The 14,310-nt window shown below is 36.8% G+C and overlaps 1 protein-coding gene across 1 annotated transcript in view; it reads left to right on the forward strand.

The window, feature by feature from the left end:
• LOC111526559 (EF-hand calcium-binding domain-containing protein 13-like) overlaps positions 1 to 14,310 on the forward strand; it is a 128,989-nt gene that overhangs the window by 15,975 nt on the left and 98,704 nt on the right. The window contains exons 4-6 of the mRNA XM_026448077.1: positions 2,059 to 2,163; positions 3,129 to 3,182; positions 3,760 to 3,864. Of these exons, the coding sequence (XP_026303862.1) occupies positions 2,059 to 2,163; positions 3,129 to 3,182; positions 3,760 to 3,864 (264 nt within the window). The remainder of the gene's footprint in view (positions 1 to 2,058; positions 2,164 to 3,128; positions 3,183 to 3,759; positions 3,865 to 14,310) is intronic.

The following is a 14,310-nucleotide window of genomic DNA, read 5'->3' on the forward strand; positions in this document are numbered from 1 at the left end:
GTCCCAGGGAGATGGGAGTTTTATCTATAAGCCCCTGACTGGGGCTGCTGCCTTTCTTTCAGATATGCCTTGCCAAGTGAGGCGGCATCTAGAGAGGCAATCTAGCCCCAGGGGCTTTGCTGTGCTGCAGTGAGTTCTGCACAGTCAGAGTTAACACTGTTAGGGGAAAACTGCCTACTCAAGCCTCAGTAATGGCAGATGCCCCTCCCCCCACCAAGCTCGGTCATCCCAGGCTGACTTCAAACTGCTGTGCTGGCAGTGAGAATTTCAAGCCAGTGGTTCTTAGCTTGCTGGGCTCCATGGAAGTGGTACCCGCTGAACGAGACCACTTGGCTCCCTGGCTTCAGCCCCCGTTCCAGGGGAGTGAACGGTTCTGTCTTGCTGGGGTTCCAGGCACCACTGGAGTACAAAAAAAAATTCCTGCAGCTAGCTCAGTATCTGCCTGAACAGCCACCCAGTTTTGTGCTTGAAACCCAGGGCCCTGGTGGTGTAGGCACACAAGGGAACCTCCTGGTCTATGAGTTGCAAAAACCATGGGAAAAGCTTAGTATCTGTGCTGGATAGCACGGTCCCTTATGGCACAGTCCCTTGGCTAGGGGAGGGAGTTCCCCAGCTCCTTGCATTTCCCAGGTGATGAGACGCCCTACCCTGCTTCTGCTCCTGCTCCATAGGCTGCACCCACTGTCTAGCCAGTCTCAATGAGATGAACCAGGTACCTCAGTTGGAAATGCAGAAATCACCCACCTTCTGCATTGGTCTCACTGGGAGCTGCAGACTGGAGCTTTTCCTATTCAGCCGTCTTGCCACAGCCTATGAGTCCAGATCAATTTATAGAGAATGGATGTATTTATAAGTTTTTCAATTAATGACAATAAATGATATGCTGGTAAAATGGCTCTCTGTAAAACACCACCACTTGATTTGTAGCATTTTTCAACTTCCATGATGTAAATTGTCTCACCATGGCTGATTTCCAGTAAACCATTTAGAATCAAGTTCACAAAACTCCTGAATATTTAACAATCAGTTGTCACAAGCCAATTCAAGTTGGTGGCACATCATTAAAAATGGTTCATCACTAAGTTTATTTTGGTCAACTTGATTTTTCTTTTTTGTTAGATTTACTCCTAGGTCTTTTTTACTTTGTATGTAATTGTGAATGGTATATATTTATATCTATATATAGCATTATTGCTGAGTTATGTTTTTCTAGGACTTTATACCTTTTTTAAATATTCAAACTAATTACATAATGTTTATAATATCCTCCTATTATCTTTTAGGTATCTGTAGGAACTGTAGTGGTCTCATTTGTCATTGGTTATGTTTTCTCCTTTTTTTCCTTTGTCAATCTTAGTACAGGTATCTATCAACTTTGTTGTGTTTTGTTCCAAGACACAACTTTTATTCTGTGTTCAATCTCTCCATGTAAGGTTTGTTTTTTGTTTCTGTAATTCCTGCTTTTGTCTTTATTATTTATTTTCTTCTACTTTTGAGAGGTTTAATTTGCTATTTTTCTCTAACTTTTTGAGATGGAATCTTAGATTATTGGTCTTTTTATCTTTTTTAGCATATGTATTTAAGACTAAATTCCCCTGTCAGCACATCTTTACCTTATTTCACAAGTTTTAATATGTAATATTATCATTGTCAAGATATATTCTAACTTTGTAGGATTTGTTTTTTGACACATGAATTATTTAAAAATGCACTTACTGATTTCCAAATATATGGGAGTTTTCTTAGTAATCCTTTACTATTGATTTCCAGTTTAATTCCCTACACTAGATAACGCATTTATTTGTACCAATTGTCTTTGCCATTATGCTAATTTAAAATGGCATAAGCTTTATATAACTGTGTACAATATTATTTTATAACCATCACTGTGGGAACACTTCATTTACTAGGGTTGAAGGAATACTATTCATTCTCTGTATCTGCAATTGACTGCTTATTGTTTAACAAATACCATTATTTGCCTTAATTCTGCTTTCATAATTTTAAATTACAATATTTTCAAAATTTTTATTTTTCTCTATGTTTTTTGTTTTGAAGGAGGAGAAGTTGACTTCAATGACCTGGAAAATGTCCTGCAAAATATGGGGATAGAGCTCACATCTAGAGAACACTTGGAGCTAGAGAAATTACTTCCAATTGATGGTGGGCATTTCAAATAGTAGTTTTCAGGCGAGTTGGTGTAGTCATCAAGGGAGTTATTCCACATTACACATATCAGCAGAGTCTTGAAATAGGAATATATCCTCAAAATTATATTATCCAACAACCTATGTTTGTTGTACATTGTTTATAAATTAGGGATTTTAAATATTCATAATTTCATAGGTAACTATTTTTAATATTTAGGAATACAAAAATTGTCTAATAAAATACACATAACCACAAATCTTGTCATCAGGGCTAAGGAATTAATATTGATGGTTATCTTTCATTCTATTGAGATGTGTTGAGTTAAGACCTATAGGAAACAGGAGGAAGAGATGGAAGAGGAGGAGGAGGAGAAATGTATAAATGTATAGGAGCTGTGGAGAAAAAAAGAGTAAAGTCAGGCCGGGCGCGGTGGCTCAAGCCTGTAATCCCAGCACTTTGGGAGGCCGAGACGGGCGGATCACGAGGTCAGGAGATCGAGACCATCCTGGCTAACAGGGTGAAACCCCATCTCTACTAAAAAATACAAAAAACTAGCCGGGCGACGTGGCGGGCGCCTGTAGTCCCAGCTACTCGGGAGGCTGAGGCAGGAGAATGGCGTAAACCCGGGAGGCGGAGCTTGCAGTGAGCTGAGATCTGGCCACTGCACTCCAGCCTGGGTGGCAGAGCGAGACTCCGTCTCAAAAAAAAAAAAAAAAAAAAAGAGTAAAGTCAGAAAAGGTGTACTTTTTTTGCTTTATCCTAGTTGATATTGATAATTTTCTCAGATGCTAAGGAATTGACAGATTTACCATATTAACAATTTTGTCTACATTTTAATTTTATTATTTTAGAAGATATTAAGTAAATTTTAAGAGCAAATTATTTTATGGTCTGTCTTTCTGAACTTAGAGATTTTTATATTGCTATTGCATATATAGTTATTTTCCATATGATGTAAATTACGTATTTTCTTTCAGCTAATGGAAAAATATATAAGAATAGGTTGCTGAATTGTGTGAAAGGGATAAAAGGTAAGTGATATGCAAATTGAGAAAGAAGATTAATTGAGGTACTTGTGTTATGCTTTTGTTTCTTCCTCACCACGAAATTTGCTATCAAACTCACATATATCTTCATAATTATTTTTAATACATATACATGTTCACATTGGTTTAATAATTTCCTGTGTTTTATTTTTAAAGTTATTCTACCTGTCTTAGATTTTTCTCAATTTTGGCTGTGGAAGTAATAAAATTTAGTTCTAGGTATCAAAATTTTAGAGAAGCTAATATATCTTGAGATACAGTGAGCAAATGGAACCTTAGTTGTATGGATACTTATATTAAAAACTATTTTAAAATTTGCTATTTTTCTGCTATAAATAAACTGAGTGGTTTATCAACTTTCAACATGCTATTTATGTGGGCTCATTTTGGATATTGGATGTAAATGAATAGATTGATTTTAGTTCATTAATGGCCCTCTTTAAATACTTAAGTGTCCCTGGGCTCTTCTTTATAATGAAATTGATAATCATGATACATAAAAGTTGATATTTATTACATTTTTACTTTTGTTTCAATTTCTTCATGTCTTCCTCTTTTATAGAGTTGCAAGTCAATGTTCATGACATTGACAGTATACTCGGAAACATGGCATTCAAACTCACAGCTGAGGAACTTAATGATCTAACCCCAAATCTACCAGTGAATGGTGAGAAACTTAATAGCTTTGCACCCTCAAGAGAATTTGGATTTTTAATAGCTTTGCACCCTGAAGAGAATTTTGGCTGATATTTTTGATAGTTCTTATTTGGCTTAGATGAGAATGATTTTTTTCTCTTAATATATTAATCTAAAGTTGGTACTTTTAAATTTTTCATTCATTCACTCATTCATTTGTTTAACAATTTTTTACTAAGCACTATATATCAGGTGCTATGCTAAGTGCCAGAGATACAGTGGTAAGCAAAAATAGACATAGTCTTTGGCTTTATGGGGCCTAATGTAAACAATTCTTAGTGTACCAAGAGTAGCTGAGAAGTTGCTAGGGCCTTAGTCAAATCAACAGTTTTCATAGGAACTAGAGCTACCAGAGTTTCAGCCGATATGTACATTTTCCCTACTTATTTTTAGGCATGGATTTTCAAATTCTTGAATCAAATTTCATGAATCAAGGACAGAATTGCCTGTCTTGAAGGAAAAACTGAATTAGAATTGAAGTGTGGTAAATCACAAAGTAATCTCTAATTTAAAGGAACCAAAACAGAATATATTAAGCTAGACACAGTCCAATGAGACAAAACAGCATTCCCTAGGAACATTTTACTGAATGCTCTCTCTTATGTATAAAAATGTTTGTTCACATGATTTGCATGTCATTTAGTTATAACTTTGCCATGGGTTGCATACTGTTTCACCGTTGCCCTATGGTAAGCTCATTCCCCAAAATATATCTTTATCAAATCATTGCTTCATTTTTCAGTACTATTGATATACTAGTTAAAGACATGTAGTTAGATGTTAAATATATGGGAGAGTGACATCAGCAAGATGGCAGAATAGGAGGTCCCTACTCTAGTTCACCTCACAGAAACACTGATTATCAACTATCCACAGACAAGAATGCCTTTGTTAAAATCTCAGAACCTGAGATTGAGGCTAAAAAGCACCCCCTTGGCACGTAAAAATGGAGGAAAGCTGTATCAGAAGGGTGAGAGGAGAGGTTTCATTTTGTTGTAGCACGGCACCACACCAAAAGGGATCCCCAAGCCAATGGTTTCTCTAGTGTAAAAAGTGATCCTAAGGTGAACATCAAGCTTCCTCAGTGTTCTAGGCAATTTTAGATGAGACTATTTTTGTCTTGCCTCATGGGGAACAATGGGGGAATTGGCAGGGCTAGACAACCTGGGGTCACATAGGAACAGAAAAAGGGGGACATGGTTCACAGTAACCAGTGTGCTGACCTTGGTGATGGCACTGCATTCTGCTGGTGGCCATGCCCAACTGGAGAGCCCAGCCAGTGGCTTCCTGAATCCTAATGGTCAGCAAATAGGTTGAATTTGAAGAGGTTTACATCAAGACATATTATAATTAAATTGTTAAAAGCCAAAGAAAAAGAATTTTGAAAGCATCAAAAGAAAAGTGAATTATCATGTACAAGGGACCCTCTTGTAAGACTGACAATGGATTTCTCAGCAGAAATCTTGTAGGCAAGAACATAATGGGATTATATATTCAAATTATGGAGAGAAAAAAAATCTGCTAACCAAGAATACTGTATCTGGCAAAGCTGTCCTTCAGGAATGAAGGAGACAGAAACACTTTCCCATATAAACAAAAGCTGAGGGAGCTTATTATTACTAGTTTACTGCCCTACAAGAAATACTTAAGGGAGTGCTTCAAGCTAAAATGTAAGGATGCTAATTAACAACATAAAAACATATGAATGTATAAAACTCACTAATAAAAGTAAATATATTTAGACAAATCTGGAATTTTCTAATATTCTAATGGTGGCAGATAAATCACTTTCAACACTAGTATAAAAGATAAGTGTATTAAAAATTATTATAATAATTTGTTAATGGGCACACAATACAAAAATGTATAAACCATATCAATAATCTAAAATGTAATGAGGAGAAAGTAAAAGTATAGAGTCTTTTTCTTTACTGTTGCCCAGGCTGGAGTTCAGCGGTGTGATCTCAGCTCACTGCAACCAAGAACCCTCCTGGACTCAAAGCAATCCTCCCACCTCAGCCTCCAAAGTAGCTGGGACTACAAGTGCATACCACCACACTTGGCTAATATTTTTGTATTTTTTATAAAGACAGAGTTTCACCATGTTACCCAGGCTGGTCTTGAATTCCTGGGCTCCAGCAATCTGCCCTCCTTAGCCTCTCAAAGTGCTGGGATTACAGGCATGAGCCACCATACTCAGCCCTTCGTATATGACTGAAGTTAAGTTGTCATCAACTTAAAATAGGATGTTATAGGATGTTTTATTTAAGCCGCATGGTAATCACAAAGGAAAAAACCCTATAGCAGATATGCAGAATATTAAAAGTAAGGAATAAAAGCATACCAGCACAAAAAGTCATCAAATCACAAAAGGAGATATAAGAGGTGGGTTAAATAGACTAACCTGGGATGTGGCAAAATCTTTAATTAATATTACATTTTTAAAAATCAAGGATGTGTCTCATAAACTTGGATAACTACTCAAAGAATATTTAAAAATATATATATATATATATAGTCATTCCTTGATATTTGTGGGGGATTGGTCCCTGGACCTCCCACAGATACAAAAATCCATGGGTGCTCAAGTCCTTTATATGAAATGATATAGTAGTTGCATGTAACCTATACATGTCCTCCCATACATTTTAAATCATCTCTAAATTACTTATGATACCTAATACAATGTAAATGCTATGTGTTCAGTACAGATACCACCCATTTAAAAAAATATTTTTTGCCTGTGGTTGGTTGAATCTGTAAATGTGGAACCCAGAGATGTGGAGGGCCAACTGTGTAACCAACAAGCTAATAGAGGGAATAATGGAAAAATAAAAATAAGTCAAGAGAAAGGAAGAAGTAAATTTAAAAAGAGAGGATGAAAGCATAACAAGTTGGCAAATAAAGCAATAGTAAATGTTGATTTAACTAAAATATAATATTAATTATGATAAATGTAAATGCAATAAATATTCAAATTAAAACAAAGATTGTGAGTCTAGATTAAAAATAATATATACTACTTACACGAGACACATCTTAAATATAAATACAGAGAAAAGTTGCAAGCAAAAGGATGAATACATAATACAAACACAAATGAAAATAAAGCTGGTATAATTAATACCAAGCTAGGCAGAGATTATAGCAAGATAAGCCAGCACATTGCAGCATGATAAAGGAGTTAATTCATGAGGAAGATAATGACATTAGAGGTAAAGCAATGCTAGTGGACTTGTCAGTCTAGCTAGAGTGAAGAAACCTCGTTAACACCTTGGACAAGTAGCTGAGAAACCAGAAAGGCTATACCTCTGAAGTAAATACCACATCCTGGAGTAAGGATTATTCTAGATCTGCACTGTCCAATATGGTAGCCATTAGCAACATGCAGTCATTTAAATTTAAATGAATTTAAATTAAATAATACTAGAAATTTAGTTCTCTAGTCACACTAGCCATTTTTCAAGTGCTAAATAGTCATACCTGACTAGTCCTATTGTATTAGTGCAGAGGTAGAACATTTCCATCATCACAGAAAGGTCTATTTGACAGCACTGTTTTAGATCAATTGTTACAATGTGCAAAATCAAACCTACACTAATTCAGGGTCACCTGTATGGAACTGCCTGTTGGAATAAAATTCAAGATGCTTCAGAGGAATGGAACAGAATCCAGAGTCTTATGAGATATTAATCACAACATCCAGCATATAATAAATATTACTAGATAGATATGAAACAGAAAAGTATTATAGTCAAATAAAGAAAAAAGAAGAATCACCAGATACATAGTTGGATATAGCTCAGATGTTGGACTTAGCAAAGACTTTCAAGCAGCTATTACAATTATGTCCAAGGACTTAAAGAAAAATAAAGGAGGACCACTTCCCACTAATCAATGGTTGAGTGATGCTCCTGAGTAAACATAATCCTTGGCACCTCTAATATGCCCCAAACTGGCCAAGCATACTTATATAGCAAGAGAAAACAACTAGAGAATTACAGGTACTTGTAAGAAGTTATCATCATGGATGGGGCAGGAGCAACTTTTGCCTTTGAACTTCTTCAGATTGGGATCGATGGTCTGTATGTGTGTTAACCCATTCATGTTGCTATAACAAAAATACCTAAAACTGGCTAATTTATAAACAATAAAAATTCATTTCTCACAGTTTCAAAGGCTAGGAAATCCAAGATCAAAAATACCTAAAACTGCCTAATTTATAAACAATAGAAATTCATTTATCACAGTTTCAGAGGCTAGGAAATCCAAGATCAAGGCATTGACAGATTTGGTGTTTGGAGAGGGCTCACTTTCTGCTTCAAAGATAGAACCTTCTTGCTGTGTCCTTGCATGGTGGAAGGGGCAGAAGAAGCAAACTTGCTCCCTCAAGATGTTTCATAAGGGCAGTAATCCCTGTCCCGTGGAGGACAGAGCCCTCATGATATAATCACCTGCCAGAGATTCTACCTCTTAATAATATCGCTTTTGGAGTTAAGTTTCCACATATGAATTTTGAGTTGACAGCAATATTCAGACCATAACATTCTACTCCTGATCTCCCAAAAATACATTCATCCCATCCCAATAGCCCCCAAAGTCTTAACTTGTTCCAGCACCAACTCTAAAGTCCAGAGTCACATCTAAATATCATCTAAGTGTGGTGGTATGGGTGAGACTCAGGGTATAATTTATCCTTAGGAAAATTTTCCTCTGGCTGTGAACCTATGAAATCAAACAAACTATGTGCTTTTAAAATATAATAACCATAGGATATATATTGCCATGCTAAAGAGGAGAAGAAGGAAGGAAGGGAGGAGAGGGGGAGACAGTAAGGGAGAGAGAGAGGGGGAAGAAAGGAAGGAAGGATGGAGGGAAGGAAGGAAGGAGGGAAAGAGGAAGGGAATGAGGAAAGGAAGGAGAGAGGGAACGAGGGAAAGAAAGAAGGAAGGGAAAGGAGAAGGAAGGGAGGGAGGGAAATAAAGAAGGAAGAGAGGGAAGTAGAGAAGGAGGGAAATTAGTCCCAAGTAAATTCAAAACCCAACAGGTCAAAGAACATTAAGTCTTAAGGCTTGAGAATGATCTTATTTGATTCAGTGTCTCACCTTCCAGACATACTGGGGCAGAGATTTGACCCCAAAGTTTCTAGGTGACCCTGTGTTCATGGCTTTGCTGGGTGCAGCCCACACAGCATTTCTCCCATGTTGAAGTCACATACCTGTGCCTCTCCCAGGCTGGAGTTACACACAGGTAGCTCCACTGGTCTGCGGTCTTGGATGGCAGTCCTGCCCCCATGGCTCCACTGGGCATTCATTCCTTAGTGGGGGCTCTCTGCAGTGGCTTCGCCCCATGAAAGTTTTCTGCTTGGTCCCCAAGACTCTGTGGAACAGCCTTTAAACCTAGGTGGAGGTAGCCACACCCCCACACTTCTTGCATTTTGCACACCTGCAGAGTTGGCCCCATATACTGCCACCAAGGCACAAAAACATTTAAAAATACTTAGAGATGAATGAAAATGAAAACACAACATACCAAAACTGTGGGATGCAGTGAAGGCAATGCTCAGAGGGAAATTTATAGATGTAAATGCCTACATTAAAAAGGACGAAAGAACACAAATCAATAACCTAACATTGCACTTTGAGAAACTAGAAAAGGAATACCAAACTAAAAGCAATGCTGGTACAAGGAAGCAAATAAAGATCAAGTGAAGGTAGATAACACTTAGACATTTTATAGAAAAACAATAGCGAGATTAATGAAACCAAAACTGAATTCTTTGAAAAGATCAACAAAATTGACAAACTAACCAGACTGACAAAGAAAAAAAGAGAAAAGACACAAATAACTAAAATCAGAAATGAAAGTGGGGTCATTACCACCAAGCTTACATAAATAAAAACGTTTATGAGAGCATGTTATGACAATTGTATGGTGACAGTATAATAACCTAGATGAAATAGGGAAATTCCTCAAAACACAAATTACCTAAAATCACTCAAGAAGAAATATCAACAGGCCTATGACATGTAGAGATTGAATCATTAATTAAAAAAAAACAGTCTGTGTGTCTCTGTGTCTGTTTCTATGCTGGTACCATGCCATTTTGCTTACTGTATCTCTATAGTATAATTTGAAGTCATGTAATGTGCTTCCTCCAGTTTTGTTCTTTTTGCTCAGGATAGCTTTGGCTATTCTGGGTCTTTTGTGGTTCCATATAAATTTTAGGATCATTTTTTCTATTTCTGTGAAGAATGTCATTGGTATTTGAATAGGAATTCTGTTGAATTGAATCTGTAGATGGCTTTGGGGAATATGGACATTTTAACTGTATTGATTCTTCCAATTCGTGAACATGGAATGATTTTCCATTTTTTTGTTGTTGTCCTGTTCAGTTCCCTTCATCATTGTTTCATAGTTTGCATTATAGAGATCTTTCACTTCTTTGATTAATTCCTAGGTGTTTAATTTTATGTGTGGCTGGTGTAAATGGGATTATTTTTTGGATATCTTTTTCAGCTTGTTCATTGTTGGCATATAGAAATGTTACAGATTTTTGTACGTTGATTTTGTATCCTGCAGCTTTACTGAATTTATCACTTGTAGTAGTTTTGGGTGGAGTCTTTAGGTTTTTGCAAATCTGAGATCATATTATCCACAAGCAAGATAATTTGACTTTCTCCTTTCTAGTTTGGATGTCCTTTATTTATTTGTCTTGTCTAATTGCTCTAGCTAGGACTTTCAGTACTGTGTTGAATAACCATGGTGGAAGTGGGCATGTTTGTTGTCATGTTCTGAATCTTAGAGGAAAGGCTTTCAGTTTTTCCTCATTCAGCATTATACTAGCTGTGGGTCTGTCATATATGGCTTTTATTATGTTAAGGTATGTTTCTTCTATCTCAAGTTTTTTGAGGCTTTTTATCATGAAGGGATTTGAACTTTATCAAATGCTTTTTCAGCATCAGCTGAAATGATCTTATGGTTTTTGTCCTTTAGTCTGCTGTTAGGATGTATCATATTAATTGATTTGCATATGTTGAACCATCTTTGCATCCCGGGAATAAATTCCACATGGTCATGATGAATGATCTTTTTAATGTATTGTTGAATTCCACTTGCTAATATTGTGTTATATATATTTGTTTTTGTTGAGGATTTTTGCATCAGTAGTAATCAACTATATTGGCCTGTAGTTTTCTTTTTTTATGTGTCTTTGTCTGATTTTGATATCAGGGTAATAATAGCCTTGTAGAATGAATTTGGAGGAGGAAAGGAAGGAGAGAGGGAACAAGGGAAAGAAGGAAGGGAAGGGAGAATGAATTTGGATGGCCTTGTAGAATGAATTTGGATATATTTTCTTCTCTATTTTTCAGAATAGTTTGAGTAGGGTTGGTATTAGTTCTTCTTTAAATGTTTGGTAGAATTTAGCAGTGAAGACATCAGATCCTGGGATGTTCCTTGCTGGGAGAATTTTTATTATGGCTTGATCTCATTACTTGTTATTAGAGTGTTCAGATTTTGGATTTCTTTGTGGTTCAATCTTGGTAGGTTGTGTGTGTCTAGAAATTTGTGTATTCCTTCTAGATTTTCCAATGTATTACCATATTGTTGCTCATAGTAGCCACTAATGATTCTTTGAATCTCTTTGGTATCAGTTGTCATGTCTTCTTTTTCATCTCTGATTGTATTTATTTGGACCTCTTCTCTTTTATTCTTAGTTACTCTTGCTAAAGGTTTGTTGATTATGTTTAACTTTTCAAAAAAACAACTTTTTGTTTCATTGATCTTCATTTCAATTTTCTTCATTTCAATTTCATTTATTTCTGCTCTAATATTTATTATTTATTTTTTTCTACTAATTTTGGGTTTGATTTGCTCTTGCTTTTCTAACTCTTTAAGATGCATTGTTAGGTTGTTTGAAGTTTTTCTTTTTTTGGTGTGGCACTTATAGTGATAAGCTTCACTCTTAGTACTTCTTTTGCTGTATCCCATAGGTTGTGGTATGTTGTGTTTCCATTATAATTTTTTTTCAAGATTTTTTTTTTTTTTGAGACTGAGTTTTATTCTTGTTGTCCAGGCTGGAATGCAATGGTGTGATCCCAGCTCACCACAACCTCTATCTCCTGGGCTCAAGGGGTTCTCCTGCCTCAACCTCCCAAGTAGCTGGGATTACAGGCATGCACCATCATGCCCAGTTAATTTTTGTATTTTTAGTAGAGATGGAGTTTCTCCATGTTGGTCAGGGTGGTCTCGAACTCCTGACCTCAAGTGATCTGCCTGCCTCAGCCTCCCAAAGTGCTGGGATTACAGACATGAGCCAGTGCACCCAGCCAGGAAATTTTTAAATTTTCTTCTTAATCTCTTCATTGACCCATGGTCACTCAGAAGCATATTGTTCAATTTCAAAGTATTCATCCATTTTCCAAAATTATTCTTGTTATGAATTTCTAATTTTATTCCATCGTTGTCAGAGCTTCGCTATTATTTCCATTTTTCAAATGTTGTAAAAACTTCTTTTGTGACCTAACATATGGTCTGTCCTTAAGAATGATCCATGTGCTGAGGAAAGAATGTGTATTCTGCAGCCATTGGATGAAATGTTCTGTAAATATCTATTAGATCCATCTGTTTTATAATGTAGACTAAATCCGGTGTTTCTTTGTTGATTTTCTGTCTAAAAGATCTGTCCAATGCTAAAAGTGTTGAAGTCTCCAGTTACTGTTGTATTGGAGTCCATCTCTCTGTTTAGCTCTAATAATATTTGCTTTGTACATCTGGATACTCCAGTGTCGCGTGCATATATATTTAAAATTATTATATCCTCCTGCTGAATGGACCCCTTTATTATCATATAGTGACCTTCTTTGTCTCTTCTTGTAGTTTTGTCTTAAAATCTATTTTCTTGGCTGGGCGCGGTGGCTCAAGCCTGTAATCCCAGCACTTTGGGAGGCCGAGATGGGCGGATCACGAGGTCAGGAGATTGAGACCATCCTGGCTAACATGGTGAAACCCCGTCTCTACTAAAAAATACAAAAAACTAGCCGGGTGAGATGGCGGGGGCCTGTAGTCCCAGCTACTCGGGAGGCTGAGGCAGGAGAATGGCGTAAACCCGGGAGGTGGAGCTTGCAGCGAGCTGAGATCTGGCCACTGCACTCCAGCCTGGGCGACAGAACAAGACTCCGTCTCAAAAAAAAAAAAAATCTATTTTATCTGACATAAGTATAGCCACTCCTGCTCTTTTAGGTTTCTTATTGGCATGGAATATCTTTTTCTATCCCTTATTTTCAGTCTGTGTGTGTCTTTATGGGTGAAGTGTATTTCTTGTAGGCAACAGAATCAATTAGTCTTAATTAGATCCCATTTGTCAATTTTGGCTTTTGCTGCAGTTGCTTTTGGTGTTTTAGACATGAAGTCCTTGCCCATGCCTATGTCCTGAATGGTACTACCTAGGTTTTCTTCTAGGATTTTTATGGTATTAGGTCTAACATTTAAGTCTCTAATCCATCTTGAATTAATCTTCGTATAAGGAGTAAGGAAAGGATCCAGTTTCAGCTTTCTACTTATGGCTAGCCGATTTTCCCAGCACCATTTATTAAATAGGGAATCCTTTCCCCATTTCTTGTTTCTCTCAGGTTTGTCAAAGATCAGATGTCTGTAGATGTGTGGTATTATTTCTGAGGACTCTGTTCTGTTCCATTGGTCTATATCTCTGTTTTGCTACCAGTACCATGCTGTTTTGGTTACTGTAGCCTTGTAGGATAGTTTGAAGTCAGGTAGCGTGATGCCTCCAGCTTTGTTCTTTTGACTTAGGATTGTCTTGGCAATGTGGGCTCTTTTTTGGTTCCATATGAACTTTAAAGCAGTTTTTTCCAATTCTGTGAAGAAACTCATTGGTAGCTTGATGGGGATGGCATTGAATCTATAAATGACCTTGGGCAGTATGGCCATTTTCACAATATTGATTCTTCCTATCCATGAACATGGTATGTTCTTCCATTTGTTAGTGTCCTCTTTTATTTCACTGAGCAGTGGTTTGTAGTTCTCCTTGAAGAGGTGCTTTACATCCCTTGTAAGTTGGATTCCTAGGTATTTTATTCTCTTTGAAGCAATTGTGAATGGAAGTTCATTCATGATTTGGCTCTCTGTTTGATTGTTACTGGTGTATAAGAATGCTTGTGATCTTTGCACATTAATTTTGTATCCTGAGACTTTGCTGAAGTTTTTTAACAGCTTAAGGAGATTTCGGGCTGAGACAATGGGGTTTTCGAAATATACAATCATGTCATCTGCAAACAGGGACAATTTGACTTCTTCTTTTCCTAACTGAATACCCTTGATTTCTTTCTCTTGCCTGATTGCCCTAGCCAGAACTTCCAACACTATGTTGAATAGGAGTGGTGAGAGAGGGCATCCCTGT

Source organism: Piliocolobus tephrosceles, chromosome 16, assembly GCF_002776525.5.
Source record: "Piliocolobus tephrosceles isolate RC106 chromosome 16, ASM277652v3, whole genome shotgun sequence".
NCBI classification, from domain to species: Eukaryota; Metazoa; Chordata; class Mammalia; order Primates; family Cercopithecidae; genus Piliocolobus; species Piliocolobus tephrosceles.